This window comes from Corylus avellana, chromosome ca5, assembly GCF_901000735.1.
Source record: "Corylus avellana chromosome ca5, CavTom2PMs-1.0".
NCBI classification, from domain to species: Eukaryota; Viridiplantae; Streptophyta; class Magnoliopsida; order Fagales; family Betulaceae; genus Corylus; species Corylus avellana.
This window is the reverse complement of record NC_081545.1, coordinates 32664086-32681127: the sequence shown is the minus strand read 5'-3', so window position 1 is coordinate 32681127 and position 17042 is coordinate 32664086. Positions and strand designations below refer to the sequence as shown.

Sequence of the window (17042 nt, the reverse complement as noted above, 5' to 3'; positions counted from 1 at the left end):
ATATATATATATATATATATATATATATATAATTTTTTTTTAAAAAAAATTAAATATGTGCTACGTGTCGACGTTGGATTGGTCCACGTGTCAGTCCTAAGGGTCAACTAACAGATGGACTAATTTGGTCACTTATCAAAACCACAGGTACCTCCTATAATAAAAATGAAACCACAGGAGGAAAAAAATAAAGTTAAAAAACCCTTAGGGGGTATGGAGTATTTAACCCTTAACCTAATGGGATGGGTGTAGTAACCTAATGGGATGGGTGTAGGATGAAGGTGCATATAATATTTTTCTTCTAAAAAGCATCACCTGTACGTTTACAGGTCATAGGATTGAGACTGATTTAAATTCGTATATGCACAAAGACGTGCTATCCCAACGAGCTTCAAGCTCAAATGGTGTTTCCTTAATTCTCTTCTATAAATGGGATAAATAAAGAGGCTGTAGGTTTAAAATTCACTGAATGCATGTATAATTTTGTCAATTAAAAAAGATGTGCTTTATGTTAGAACAGTTGACCGTATGCAGTGGTTAAGATTAGAAGTATTTGCAGCAAAAAATGACTTAGCAAAAGAGTTTATTGGAGCAGGCCATCAGGAGATAACTCTGATACTTAAGTTAGTATATATAGCTATTGAGAAATAACTTTAGAAAAGCAAAGGTAATGTGAAAGAGAATGAGGCGAATTGCTGCCTTTTAGAGCAAATTTGTTGAAGCCGTCGGCCACATGTCATGACCTCATTGGAAATTCCCATGTTGTTATGTTTCCTAAATGCCACTCGATCACCTCATGCTGAGATCACATAGACAATTATAATTGACATGCCAAATTAGAGAATCCAGTGCAATGCTATACCATTTGTTCTTGAGTCAATTGGTTAATAGACCGGGTATTAGGTCCACAAGCTCAATAGTCACCTTCCAATTCCTTGTGCAACTGTTAAATTGGACAAGGGAAATTATTTATTTTGAGTCTTTGGACTTTTTGACCGTTGGACAGTCTCAAATATGGAAAAAATTAACCTAACAGTCAATTGGTTAAGTTGCTTACTATAATCAAACACCCCAACCCCCACCCCTCCACTTATGTAACAAAGCTTAGTCTTATCCCAAGCAACATTCTAATTAATTATTTGTAATTATAATATACCAAAAATCTCTATTTTTCATGGAAGACAATGAGGGTTATCTTGATGTCTCCCTCTCAAACAAACCCACATATACATATATAAACTTGTAAATTGTTGCTTTCCTATGACCCAAAACATTCATTAAGACACTTGTGTCTTACTTTTAGGATCTGAGCTTCCACTAGGGAGATTTGCTCACATTTTTTAAAGCTGCCGAACTGATCCCATAAGTTTCCAAGTAAATGATGTTGTCGCACTTGGCTCAATTAACGAACCTAAACCTAATTGTCCACTTCTTAATTATTAGTTACAGGCATTTCCCCCATCTTCCCAAATATTTTCTTCTGCAGACCGCAACGATCCCATTCTGTGCATCTTTTTGGTCGGAGACCTACAACTCCCCACCGGTACAAGAATTTCTCCAGTCCATAATGAACTGGAGAATATCCAGTTTATGGCTAGGATTTCTTATAGAAATCCTATGACCACAAATAGGACACATATCTCACTAATAAAAATAATAATAAAATATTATTTTAAATAAAAAAAAATTAATAAAAAAATAAGAAAAAAAGAAAGAGGTGGCTCGCTATCATAGTGGGTGGCCGGCAACCCCCAATGGCCGGCCAGGGGGTGGCCGAACCACCATAGCCAACCCCAAATGCCATGGGGGTAGTTCTGGAGTTGGGTTGGACAAAACCCAAAAAAAAGGTTTTTTTTTTTTTGGTGAGTTAGTTATCATTAGCTCTTACATTATCTTTTTTTGTTTTTGTTTTTTGTTTTTTCTGGGAGGATTGTGATGTAATGAAGCAGGTCGTGTAATTCTCTTCTTTTGACATTCTAATGACAGTACTTGGGAGGTCCAGTGATTGTCTATGTTAAAAATGAAGAGATAATTATGATTCTTCTCGATTGTGTTACGAGAACTAATCGTTTTTTAACCTAGGGATTTTTAACCTAATCATAATCTTTCAACAAAATTCCAGCACAACTTAATCATAATCTTTCATATTTAAATGAATTTTAGAAGTGTTTTACAATCATAATATGATTCTTCATTTTGAGCAACACGTACCCCATTTTCTCATTTCAGAAATATTTTTTTATACCTTTTTCAGTAAGAAAAACACAGACCTGACTCGAGATTTGAGAAGAGATTGATGAGTAGTAAATGAAGTTTGTTTGTAATGTCAAGAAGTATATATGAATGTAAATCTCTTAAATAGAGGTAAGAACAGTCTATTCCAAGAATTATGCATCACATTCTATTCTCAAATCCCAAGTCATAAAAATAAGTCCTAAAGCGTTGAAAGAATTTTGCACTTTGCAGTTGGCTTAGCAATCTAGACAAAAATATAGAATAAATGGGAAATGGCAGACAAGAGCAGATCAGCAAACAAAGAAGAAGATGAAAAAAGTCTAAGAAAGAAAGAGTGTGAAAGAGTAAAATAAAAAGAAGTTCACATTCACCTCTTTAAAATTGTACGGGTCGAGCGAGGTGAGAGATAGGCGTGAGACACGCAAAAAGAAAAAAGTATTGCTCGCCTAATTCTTACTAAAATAATTACCAGAAGAACGTTAAAAAGGTAAAAACTTTAGGCGGTGAAAACGATGCTGTATGATTTCTTGACCCTTGAGAACTTCTTTAAAACACGTAAGGAAACTAGGAAGTCAACCGATCTGTCAAGGAGGAGTTGGGGTGAAAAGGTCAACAAAAAAAAGTCTGAAAACATGGATAAACTGTGTACACGTGGCACGATATGCATTGCTCCCTAGCAACTCTGAACTCTACATATATTTGTTTCAACTTTCAAGCTCCAGTGAGTGGACGAAATTGCAACCAAAATCATTTTCAAATTTATTAGAGAAGAAAAAAAAAAGGGTCGGTCATCTTGGCCCATTGGGGGTGTGAAAACCACTGATTTATTTGATGCGAAGAAAAGCTACCAATTAATTTCGGTTGCAGATTTCTTCGTGGCCACCACTCACATTTACGGTTCTCTTCCCAGCCCCAAGGTGTCATATATTATAATTAAGGTGCTAAATAATGGTTGAAATTATTCACAATAAATAAGTTAATTGATAATGGTGGAAATTTGGAGTAGACATGCAAAAATATTGTTGAATGTAATTAAGATGAGCATGACCCAACTATTTAGGTCATTCTTTTGTCTCATCCTAAGCTTCATTGACATTGGGCAGTTATGTTACAACTCTCACTTTATCCATGGTTTCACTTTTTTATCAGTATTTAACGATTTAATACTATGCATATATATAGTACTAGGTCGTCCCCTCCGTGACTCGATCACAAAGCCACAACTCCTTCAATCTCATACTCGATTTTTGTGTTCGATTTCATACTCGACGTGGTAGCTAATTTTGATACCAAATTATACAAATTTTGGGTAGAACTAACCATTGAAAATCGACTTGCAATGAAATAAAAAAATAACAAAATAACAAAATAAAAAACTCTAATATGGTAAAAAGTTAGCAAATACTCTGTAATTAAGGTCATTGTTATAATAAAAAGTAAATAAATAATCTCAAATTAAGGTCCCTAATTATGATAAAAGCAATTACTAATTGAAAGGATCGATTCCGAAAGTCTCACTATTCACTTTTATAAAAATTTCAACATTCATAAATTCTTAAAAAGTCCAAGTTGTTTACTTTATTTTTTTCTCATTTTTACATTTATGAAAGTCAAACATGTTATCCAACATAAAAGTCGTATTCTTAAAGAGTTTTTTTTTTTTTTTTTTAACTTGGCCCTTGGGGACCAACCCTAAGGTCCATGGGGGTGGCTTTGGCTACCCCAGACCATAATAAAAAGTAAATAAATAATCTCAAATTAAGGTCCCTAATTATGATAAAAGCAATTACTAATTGAAAGGATCGTTCCGAAAGTCTCACTATTCACTTTTATAAAAATTTCAACGTTCATAAATTCTTAAAAAGCCCGAGTTGTTTACTTTATTATTTTTTTTTTCTCATTTTTACATTTACGAAAGTCAAACATGTTATCCAACATAAAAGCCGTATTCTTAAAAAGTTTATTTATTTATTTTTTTTTTTTTTAACTTCCCTTGGGGACCACCCCGAAGGCCCATGGGGTGGCTCAAGGCTTTTGGTGGTGGTTCAGCCACCTCCTGGCCGGCCATTGGGGGTGGCTTCCTACCCAAAATGGGGGTGGCGGTTGCTAGCCACCCCATTCTTTTTTCTTATTTTTTTTATTAATTTGGTTTTTAATTTTTTTTAATATTTTATTATTATTTTTATTAGTGGGATATATGTCCCATTTATAACCATAGGATTTGTGAGAAGAAATCCTAGCCATGAACTGGATATTCTCCCGTCTATAATGGACTGGAGAGGATCATGTTCTCTCCCCACCCCACTCGATCTCTTCTACTTCAAATCCTATATCATTAATGTTTCTAGCTTTACGTTTTTTTTTTTTAATAAAAAATAAAACTTAGAAAGTGAGAAATTTAATTATTTGATTAAGAAAAATATTATTTTAATGGATTGTTATACGATTTGGATAACGTGGCAGTACAAAGCAGCTCTTAATTTTTCTTTTTAAGAGTATTTATTGATCAAAATGCTGATTTTTATTATTATGTCATCTCAATTGTATGACGACCACATAATAATCTACTAAATAATATTATTCTTATATTAATATCTAAACACCTTCCTAATGTCTTTCGGCCGGTATATGCCAATTGCCAAAGATATTATTATGAGGAGTACTGAGGAGGGATCCCATTGCTTGCAAATGCAGGTAAAGCGCCCTGGGTTACTAAGTCAAAAAGTAAAGTTAAAAGAAAAGAAATATAAAATGCGCTGAGATTGCTTCCGATATGAATAATCGTAAGAGTAATACATATGCATATGCCTTCTTAGTTATATAAATTTTTACATGCTAATATTATTTAGTAGATTGTTAAATGATTGTTATTTAATTTAATAATATAAGAAAAAAAAATCAACTAAAAAAAAAAAATTCAATAAATTTTACTGTCACATAATCCAAATTATATAATAATTGTATAACAGTTTACAAATTATTTATTTATTTATTTATTTTTTACATGTCCACACAAAGGAAGGGAGATGAGAGATTCAAACTAACGACCTTCACTTCATGAAGCATGATTCACAGCCGATTGAGCTACCCCTTAAAAACGTCTCCTAAATTACTCATACATGCATAAATGTACACAATTTTTTTGCTAGTATCTTGTACACAATTTACGCCTCCTCTTTGAACTTGGGCTATATATCTCAACCCCCCTTACATGTCCCTTCGATTTCTTAGGCCCAAACCTTTTTTATTAAGTTCTTAGGCCCAATTGCTTTTTTTTTTTTGTAAGTAACTTCTTAGGCCCAGGCCCAAACTTGTTTGGTCATTGTAGAGAATTCGAATCCAGTTATGAAATAAAGCTTCCTAAACCTATATTGGACTTGCCTAGAAAGTGTAAAAACCCTTATATAGGGACTTGATATAGATTAGTATCTAGTTATTCCTACCTGATGATTTGAGCTTTGCTTAAAATGAGACTCAATGATGTGTTAATTTGTTTCTCTTCAATATTTTTTTCATTTATCAAAAACAAAAAGGATTAGATATAGATTATCAATCTAAAATTGTGTGAATAATTAATTTGTGATGATGAACTATATATGCTAGAATATATCGATGTTGATACTCGATCTTATCATCTAGCCCATCATAATTTTCTTAATTAGGCGAAACAGTCAACTTTTTAATGCTCTAATTAGCTAGCCTCTTGCGTCATCAGGTGGGAAGCTTGTGAATTTCCAAACATCTCTCAATAATCATTTTATCTACATAGTGGGGTAGTAGCATACTATATACCATTACTCTTTTCGTATATAAAAGTATGTTTAGTTTAATGATTTGGTGTTCTATTTACGATTTATGTGAAAGGTGAGTTTGTGGTCTCAAAAGAAGAAAAGAAAAAGATACGTACAACTCGACCCGTTGCATCAATAATAAGACATATTAGTAGCGTCACGTAAAATATGTGAATTATGATGGATCATTACACTTGGAATTAACACTAAGAGCAGCTTAACCACACGTCAGAAACACCAAAAGATAGATGGGTCGCTATATGTGGTCTGATCTGCCACTAAAGTTATATAAGTCTGACTCATATATATATATGACATGTAACATGTTGCATTCTTCTACATATACTTCTCTTAATTCCCGTTGATGAATTACTTTTCTCTGAAAAACATAAATATATATGCGTCATGCATTATAATAAAACATGATTGTTGTTTGTAATGCCTCAATTATGATGAGGTCTTCCGTCTTTGACTTGTCTTGAGCTGTACGCGCGTACAAGGTTGAAATTACAAATACAACAAGATAATTAATTATGTTTGACTTGGTCTGCATGCAGATATTGCTTTGTATCCTTATCTGGTGTAGTTGAAACGGAGGGAGTACTTCTTCCAATCAATATATATGCATGAAAGTCGGATATGTTGGACAAATTAAAGATATCAAACATGTTTTACTAAATGAAGGCTGATGCTATCTGACGTATAATTTCTTTAGAGCCTCAAAGGAAATTAACCAGCTCGCGCGAGGACCTAAAAAAGTGTGATTTTTGTTGTAGACAGGACATGCGAAACATGAAGAAGAGAATCAACTTTTGAAGGATATTGTCGATCGAGTGCCTATGCTGCAGGCAGGAGCTCAGGCCTTTTTATAATTATCTCACTCACTCTCTAATCCAAACTTGTTCGGGGGGAAGCATCCATCAATCGTCATTCTTTCATCACTTCAGTTGGAAGTATTGTATCCACGTACGTGGGGCGGCTGATCATCTTTTTGAAGAAAATCAATCATTAAATTTGTTAATAGATAATGATTCTCTTCATTTTAAATAAAAATTGGTATATATTTTTTAATTTTTTTAATTTTTTTTTTAAAAGTGTCAGGATTAACTTTATACATATCATTAGTTTAAATTTTGATCATAAAATGAATACGGTCCATTTTATTTGAAATGGAGAAGATATTATCTCATGTTGATGATTGATTTGCTCCGTACGTAGATAAATGGAGGAAGAATGTGGGGGCACATTACATGATTAATATTTCAAGTAGGGTTTCAAAAAGTGCTCCTTATTGTTGACGTTTTTGTACTCGTTATCATTAATTTTGGTCCATATATATCAAAAGCCATATGTGGAGAGTCTTGTAAAAGACTCTACTCTTTGACGGACACTTCATTGGGTAGCTTTCATTGATATTTGATACAAATCCATCACTAATTACGTAACGAAATTGTACTCAAACTCTGAAACTATACTATCCTTTCAACTTTGGATACATTGTTTAGTTACGAACAAATCATGTTATATTATACCTTTAACACTTTTTATATATAAAAAATTAATTCTAGAAATCACATTACTAGACTATGATTTTTATGTGTGCAAATACATATCCTTGCACGCTGCACCTGAATATATTAGCTTAAGAAGGAATTAGAGAGTAAGTCTTTTACTATGACTGTATACGTATTTGTTATTATCAGTTTTTGTTATTTGTCTAGCTTACATTACATTACATATGTTGTTTGTATTGAGCGTTTATTAAAATATAACTATTTTTAAAAAATGACCATTAAGAAAATAAAAACAATATTCCTACTCTGGCAGCTGCTGTGTGTGATCAGGGCCCAGTGGTGGAGCCAGATGTTTCACAATGTAGGGGCCGTAAAAAAAAAATTTCGCATCCTAAATTTTTTTTTTGCATCCTAAAATTTTTTTTCACACTGAAAATTTACAAATGTAATCAGTTCCCAACTTCCATTAATTGCTGCCCTAAAAAGACATAACAGTATGACACCCATTTAAATCATAAACAATTTTTGGGTGCTCTTCTTTCATCAAGGGAGAAAAAATCAAGATTTAATGCATAAAATTAACCCTAAATCAATTCTAATTTTTTAGGGAACAAAGGATGCAAAACTCACCTGATATCTGATCTTCGGACCTTCACTCTTGTAAGTTACAAATGCAATTTATTATTTATCAATGATTATGGCTTGGAGTTGGAGTTGGAGTGTCTCTGCGTGACTGCGTCTGTCTGACTTTGAGAGAGAGAGCGTTTGAGAGCCAGAGGGACTGAGGGAGAGAGACGGAGAAGAGAAAGGGAGAGAACTCAGAGGAAGTGTGGCTGCGAGTGTGTGAGAAAGAGGGAAAAAAAGCAATTTTTTTTTAATAACTTGTGGGGCCATGGAGGATGGAGCAGACCAGCAATTATATATATATATATATTTTAATACTTGGAGGGGCCTTATGTAGTTGATCATGTGCTCAATAGCTGGAAAAAAAAAATTCTTTGTGGGGACCCTATGTAGCTGGATGAGTGCTCAATAGCTGGAATTATGCTCAAACTTTTTTTTTTATAATATTTCTTGTGGAGGCCGTGATCACCTCTGGCTTACATGTAGCTCCGCCACTAGGTCAGGCCAGTGAAGGCTGCAAGAGTATTAATTTGAACAGATCCCTCATTTCAACTGCAAGCTTCTTCGAGATTGGTCATATCACGTAGGTCTTTGACTCGTTCTAGTTGCTGTAGAATCCATAGTTTAACAATTATTATTATTCTTTTTGTAATTTAACATATGTAACACATGCTAGTTTTTTATTAGAAAAATATGACAACAAATTCATCTATTCGCTGTCTTTATGCTAATTTCTATACATATCATACAATATGTTTTCTGGTTAATTACTAGGCAATAGTCATTAGTCATCACTCCTCAGTCCTCATGGAGTTTTTGTCTTTAGCTCCTTTTTGCCAAACACATCAAGGTGGTGTTTGGTAAATGGGTTGGCCTAGATACTGTTGTTGATGTGAAAAAAAATAAGAATGTTTGGTATAAAAAAAAAATGAAAAAGTGGTATGAAAAAGTGAAAAAATTTTGTTTTGTAATGATTTTTTTATTTGAATAATAATAAAAAGTGAATGATTTGATATAAAAAGTGAAAAAGTTAAAATATTTTGTCGTTGATTTTTTTGAAAAATTGTGAGGGATAGTGACTAGGCCAACTCTAACCTTTTTACCAAACAAGGCCGAATTGTTTATTTTTAAGCTTTTGTTGAAATTTGGAATTATTATTTATACTTTTCTGACATGCCCCATCATGGTGTTTGTTTTTTTGTCTTTACCTCTATTTTTCCGAACACATCAAATTGTTTATTTTCGAAATTTTGTTGCAACTAGCTAGGACTTATTATTTTTACTTTTCTTTCATTAAACTTTTTACGAATACAAGTTAAACTCGATGGTTAGATAATTTCTTCAAGTTCTATTCATTCATTTTTTAATGGGTTCGAGCTTTTTAATAAATTATTCAATTAACTTATTTATTTCATACATATAGATTAAGTAAATGTCGTAATTGTTTATTTTTTTATAAATTTATACAAATTACTAGTTATTAATTATTATTATTATTAAAATTTATTATTTGAATAATTAAATAAGTTAATTTGAATCTTAACTTTATACATACACGTGTTTATCTTATCTTATAGTATGCATATACATGCATTACACACACATAAATCATTTTGTATTATTATTATTTAATGTATAGATGGCCAATTAAAAGATATTAATTTCCAAGACGACAACGTGCACATGGCTATTTGAAGAGTAATTATTAAGTGGTCCCCGGAAAAGTTGAACCTTCTACCACATGAGTCGCATGACAATAATTACAGGGAAAGAAAAAAAAACAAATGATAAGCTTTTAACAATTTTACAATTCTATCTGAACGGAAGATATGTAGCCGGCGACCCCTACTCTTCTCCCAAGAAAATAATAATAATAAAGAAGAAAAAATATATATATTGGTGCTTGGGACGATAATGGAGTCATCTTTTTGGAGTTTTGACCTTTTCTTCCCAGAGTGATTTGTTTATAAGTTGCAGCAATTGAAAACAACACATCCTAACTAAACTATACGCACGCCTCCTAGAAAAGACAGTAACATATACCCCACGTGATAAGAATCCTGCATAGAAAGAATAGAAATATACACGTCGTCCCTTGTCCTTGTATCGGACGGATTATCCCGGCCGACCTCTCTTATTTAAGCTTCATTCTTCAGTGGCTGCCCCATCGATCGGTTTTATAGATCTCTCTTTATTCCGTCGGCGATGGAGGCTGCCGACCAGCATGGGGTTTCTCTCAACGTACCTCTCATGCATGATGAGTCGAAGGATGTTGAGGCACATGATCATAACGGTGATCGAGATGCTGTCAGCTGCACCGCCTCCTTTTACAAGACCTGCTTCAATGGACTCAATGCATTATCAGGTTCATATTTTCCTTAAATGCTTCATGTTTTGAGGATTTTAATTTCTTTATATTTTGAAACTCATTGACGACCCATAAGGGTTTTTCGAGTTTACTTTGTCTATGTGACCTAATCTACGTTTCCTCATGCTGGCCTAGTAAGTATATATAGCTCTTGTTGAAGGGTTTGAATTTGCTGATTGGGGAGTAAATGTTATTCCTAGCTAGCCCACATCCCATATGTTTTATTTTTTGATTTATTTATTTTTTTCCGAATTATATGAATTACTTAAAGACAGAAAGCAGCTAGATTTACAAGTTCTAAGAATGTTTTGATAAAACTCAAGATTTAGATTGAATATTATATATGGAACCAAAAGGAGTTGCAGATACTTGTAGTCCTCCATGCTTTTGATCGAGTTAGATAAGGGGATCGATCTTTTCAAAACTGGTCATGTTTTCAATGGTTTGGTAGAAAATTAGGGCCCCATAACACCTTAAAGCATAGCTTCCAATTTTGAAAAAGACAGTCTAAACAGATACATTTCTCTTTAGTCTTCAAGTAATTGATTAGTTCATTATACAACAAATTTAAAAAAATTGATTAGCTTTGGCTGTGTACCTTAAATATTTTGGCGTCTTGTCCTTAAATTTAACCCCACATCTTCTTACTAATCAAGTATGTTCCCTACTTTCAAAAGTAGATCAGCAAATATTATAGATTTTAATTTTGAAAATTCCATAAAGTTGTTTTGTGAACTATTAGAGTGATTGCTAGCCTGATATATTATAGTACAGGAAATCTTAATTTCCTTCTTGTACAACTAACTTTTATCTTGCGGAAGTAGCTAGCTACTTTCTTTAGATTCATGAATCTACTTTTCCTTCATATCTCATATCGAATGCATAATATGCTGGGTGTTAATTTCCACTTTTGTCCAATCAGCGTTGTGGGTAAAGAGTCGTATGATGACTAAATTAGTCATTTTCATGGTGTGCTAGGTACTCTGTGATCAAGCAATAATCCATTGCCTACTACTATTAGCTAGGTAACTACTAGCAATGAAACCGCCTACAGATTGATCACTGTAGGCTGAATTTGAAAGAAAGAAAGATGGATGTAAAATGAATGAGAGATGGAGGAAAAATACAGGGAATCTTAGATAAAATATGCTTTAGGGTGATGACAAAAAGTATGGACGTCGTGGCTTTAATTTGGTCCCTGCTGATGAGTTATTTGTCACCCAATATTGTGTGGTGCTGGTAGCCTGTACGTACCCCATTGTAAAGGCTTACCCTCTCAAACCTCCAATTGGCGTCAAGTTAGAGGTGGATTGGTTTATAAAGATAGATTACTCTCCAATCTCCATGCATCTAATCTAGAGTGGGTTAATTAGCAAACACGACAAGACAACGCAGAGAAGAAATGACCCCAAAAAAAACCAAAAACAAAAAGAGACAACAAGGAAAAGTGGGGAGCACTCTAACAAGGGTTAAGGTCACTTATGAGAACAACTATAATAGGGGGCAAAGATAAAATGGGAATGCTTTTACTTTAACTAGTTGACGAGAATTTTATCAAAAGATATACCCAAAAGCTTCTGGTTAATGAAAGAGTTGACAACCTCTATTGAGCCCCTCAGCAACTGATCAATGTTTAACTGCAACCTGCAGAGTTGCTCTAGCTTCCCCTTTTCCGTCAATGCAAAGAAAAATTTCCCATTTGAATCACGTGACAAGTACTGACTGCGCCCAATTAGGCAAGGGAGTTAATTCTTTCATTACCGTGTTTTACGTGCATCTCAAACATATCGTGTAAAAGTCAGCTTCACATATTGCAGTGGTGTAGACAATGCTGGAAAGTGACTTGTCATGAAAAATGTGCCCTGCATTCCAAGTCTCCGACTACCACTCATATATGAAAAACATGGTCTTATACGTCTGACTTGTCAAAAACCTCCCAACACGCAAAAGCTAATCACCGACCACAACTCTCTAGTAGTGAGACCAAGAGTGTCTGCTATTTTAGTTACTTTTATGAAAAACATGGTTTTATACGTCTGACTTGTCAAAAACCTCCCAACACTCAAAAGCTAATCACCGGCCACAACTCTCTAGTAGTGAGATCAAGAGTATCTGCTATTTTAGTTACTTTTATGAAAGACATGGTTTTATACGTCTGACTTGTCAAAAACCCCCCAACACTCAAAAGCAAATCACCGGCCACAACTCTCTAGTAGTGAGACCAAGAGTATCTGCAATTTAGTTACTTATATATATTTTAAAATTTTAACTACTAATTTTTCATTACAAATTTCAACAAATCATCTATCTCACTCTCTACTTTTTTTAAATATTACTATTTTTCAATTTTTTTTTTAATTGTGAAAGTTGAGGGGGAGAGATTGATGAGAGAGAGAAGGGAGAGAATTGAAAAGAATAGAAAACTACTTTAAAGGTATTACAATGAACTTTCATATAGCAAATTAGATTAAAGTACTATATTTTGAAGTATATGCGGGATGAGTAAAATAGCTTATAATAGCTAAATATAGCTATTGTGAACCATATAAAGAGTCTGCTGGAGATGCTCTGAGAAGTAGAGAGCCAACCACATATCATCTCAAGGTGAAAACTTCACTTATCTATAGTCTCATAACAATAATATTGTATACAATCACTAATTTGATAGCAAATAATTTTAACATATCTGGACAAAAAAGCGCCAGAATAGCTCGCTAGAATTCATATCTACAAGGACAAATTCATCTCACGGTATGCATAAGAAGATGTCCCACTTTGAAATGTCTTCCATCACAAATTAATGTTCTTTTGGAGGAAGGAGCAAGAAAGGCCACACATTTATCCCGTGGATGTGCAGGACTTGAAAGATCATGACATCCATACAATGTGGTTCACGTGTTTTCAAACACTGGCCGCCTGGTGTATAAATTAAACCCCTCGACGTCTGCAAATTCTTAGCTCTTTCTAGTTGCACCCTGCAATATCTAGCGCATCTCTCATATCTCTTTCTCTCTCCCAAGATGGTTACCCAACTCCAAAGTGATTCATCTTTATTTGTGCCTCTCATTCTTGATGAGAAGCAATATGGGGTAGCTCACAAGCTAGAGGAAGTGGAGTCTAACTCTCATTACTCCACTACAACCAATGTCTCTTTCCTCAAGACATGTTTTAATGGACTCAATGCTTTGTCAGGTTCTACTTAACATTTATTTCTTATACAAACACAGTTTGATTCACTAAAGCTATTTAGAGCCATGTTTGTAATATTACTTGATATTCGGGTGGTAATTGCTAGGAATCATTGTTAGTGTAGACTTCTTGTTATAACATTTTTTACCAAGCCATTGATATGTTCAAATTCCCCATATGCATGACTTTTAACAACCAATATGTTCAATTGTGATGCCTAATTCTCTCTCTCTCTGGTTTTCAGGAGTTGGGATACTGTCAGTTCCATATGCATTAGCATCCGGAGGATGGTTGAGCTTGATACTTCTATTTGTGATTGCCATTGCAGCATTTTACTCAGGCTTGTTGATACAAAGGTGTATGGATTTGGATTCTGATATCAGAACTTATCCTGATATAGGCTACCGTGCATTTGGGAACAAGGGACGAATAGTGGTTTCAGTGGTTATGTATATAGAGCTCTATCTGGTTGCCACAGGGTTCCTGATTTTAGAAGGGGATAACTTATACAACTTGCTCCCCAACGCAGGATTTCAAATGGCAGGGATAAGAATTGAAGGGAAACAAATGTTTGTAATAATTGTGGCCCTCGTAATTTTGCCTTCGGTTTGGTTGGATAACCTGAGCCTTCTTTCATATATCTCTGCTAGTGGGGTTTTAGCTTCTGCTATCATCCTCTGCTCAATCTATTGGACTGGTGCATTTGATGGAATTGGATTTCATCAAAAGGGAACTCCTCTTAATTTGAGTGGAATCCCTACAGCTGTTAGCTTATATGCCTTCTGTTATTGTGCCCATCCTGTCTTCCCTACACTCTACACTTCTATGAGAAACAAACGCCAATTCACCAATGTAAGTAAAACACAAATTGCTTGCGTTTTTGAAAAATGAAAAGAAAAGTGCTTTAGCTGTTTAGATTACTCACTTCCTCTTTGCTGGTTTTTTTCCTGCAGGTCCTGCTTCTGTGCTTTACCTTATGCACTGTTTGTTACGCATCAATGGCGGTTTTCGGTTACTTGATGTTCGGGGAAAATGTTCAATCACAGATAACATTAAACCTCCCAACTGAAAAACTTAGCTCAAAAGTGGCAATCTACACCACCTTGGTGAACCCCATAGCCAAATATGCATTGATGGTTACACCTATTGTGAATGCTACCAAAAGTTGGTTTCCATCTCAATACAACAAGAGGATCTCTGGCCTCTTAATCAGCACCTCCCTTGTATTCAGCACTGCTGTGGTAGCCCTGGTTCTCCCCTTTTTCGCATATCTCATGTCACTGGTCGGAGCATTTTTAAGCGTCACCGGTTCGATTATACTGCCATGCTTATGCTACTTGAAGATTTCGGGCACTTACAGGAGATTTGGAAGTGAAATGGTAGTTATATGGGGTGTAATACTAATGGGTTTTGTAGTTGGAATAGTTGGCACGTATACATCTCTCATACAGATAATAGGGCATCTGTAAGCAGAGGATTTCTCTTTGTTGACCGTAGGGTTCAGTAATTGAGTAGGGAATGCTTGCTCTTATTTGAAGCTGCTGCTTTTTCATGTAATTTATGAAAACCAATTTCTATTAGACAAACTGGAGTGTATAATTTATGTAAGGCAGATATTAGGAATTTGAAAACTTGTCCAACAATTATAAATATATTAGCATTTTAGTTAGACATATTGTTATTTTAGTGGATGAAAAAAATGCTCTATCCAATTCTCCATGATTTCTGACTTCAGGTTACAACCTTATCAGCTTATGGACTTTATATTGTTATTGGTTTTTGTCGGTTTTTACATAATTTTTTTTAATGCAAATACAAATTGGAAAATCTTTTTCAAGGTCTGAACTTAATAACAAAAAACAAATTTTCTATGTTTTGAACTGCTCAGCAAAAATAAAGAAAAAGCAAGTCTTTTAACTTGATAGAGGGAGAGCTAGGGAGCATTTTTGCGTTGCAAATTTAAAGCAATTGTGTTAAGGGAGTATCAAACATACTCTCAGGTCTCCGAAAGCTGAGCAAAAGCTTAATCCTTCTGACACTTCATTTATTTATTGCTGGGATCAAAATATTACCTCAAACCTGTTAAGGGGGGTTTTATATGCACATGGCATGCCAAAAAAATACAAAATTAACCAAAACGAATGAAAGGAGAGCAAAACGATCGAGCTTTATTGGATTATAAAGAAACAGAAACAACCTCCCCCACTCCACCCCCAACCCCAGCTTTATTGCAAGAACTTTTTTATCAGTTGCCTTTTGTACTTTGAAAATTTGTCTTGGAAAAAATAGATAGGGAACTTTTATATACTAAATTTCCTAACTTGAGTAGTTGAGTTATCTTTTATGGCCAAGAAGAGGAGGAAACGACCTGTCTTCAAGGTTATAACTCCTGTTCATAAAGGACTAAAAAATTCAAGTTGCCTAGTGTAAGTTCTTGTTGGCTTATTTCGGTAAGCAAAATGATGACCAAAAGTGCCAAGATTCATCATCCATTCAATTACCATTCGGACGAGAAGAAGTGCCGTTCGGACGCTCGAAGAATTCTATTTTCTCCGAGAGCCTCGTCTGCATTCTCGTTTGCAATCCCGTCCGGACGAGCTCGATAAACAAGAATTCCCGAGAGCCTTGTCTGCAGTCTCGTCTGAACCCCGTCCGCACGAGCTCGATAAACAAGAATTCCCGAGAGCCTCGTCTGCAGTCTCGTCTGAATCCTGTCCGGACGACGTTTACTAAAAAGGTCATATCTTGAGTTTCAGACCTCTGATTGGAGCAATCTTTGCGGCGTTGGAAAGCTAACTCAAGAATCTACAAAGTCATGTTTCACAAGGTTTAGCTAATTCCAATGTTTACTGGGTCAAAACGGGCCATAAATAGAAGACTACGAAGCTGGGCGGAATGGCTCGTGTGCAATCTCGTCCGAACGAGATTGCAGACGGCCATGTGTTAAAAACACGTTTTGGCTGTGTTTTGTTGTCCCGTCCGGACGCCGCGTACCTGTAATAGTTTTAAATGAATATAAACTCTTTCCTAGGTCTAAGTATGATGGGACTATTATAAATACATCTCTATAGGAAGATAGAGGGACGTATTTCTGATCTAGAATTCGCCGTCGTGTGCTAAGAGAGTCTGTCTGTTCTCTCTCTTAGAGTGATCGTTTGTGTTTATTTGTTGATTGTTGAAGTGAAGTCAACCGGAGTTCCAGTGAAGGGAGATCACGTAGAAGGATTGTGCCAGCTGTCTCTGGAAATGGCTACTGCGGTAGAAGGCAAGTGGGTCGCTTGTCTTATACAAGATTGTGTCAATTGCGAAGGTTTTGTAAGT

At 34.8% G+C, this 17042-nt stretch overlaps 1 protein-coding gene across 2 annotated transcripts; it reads left to right on the top strand.

The window, feature by feature from the left end:
* The first annotated feature begins 10059 nt into the window (after positions 1 to 10059).
* Positions 10060 to 15394, top strand: LOC132181138 (amino acid transporter AVT1I-like). Of its 2 annotated transcripts, none has more exons than XM_059594223.1 (3): positions 10060 to 10529; positions 13966 to 14573; positions 14675 to 15394. In XM_059594223.1, exons 1-3 carry the CDS (start codon positions 10370 to 10372, stop codon positions 15188 to 15190), a joined length of 1284 nt encoding a protein of 427 aa, XP_059450206.1. In that variant the 5' UTR covers positions 10060 to 10369; the 3' UTR covers positions 15191 to 15394. The 2 variants fall into 2 exon arrangements, with proteins under 2 accessions (XP_059450206.1, XP_059450204.1); XM_059594221.1 differs by lacking the exon at positions 10060 to 10529 and adding an exon at positions 13490 to 13724.
* The last annotated feature ends 1648 nt before the right edge of the window (positions 15395 to 17042 follow it).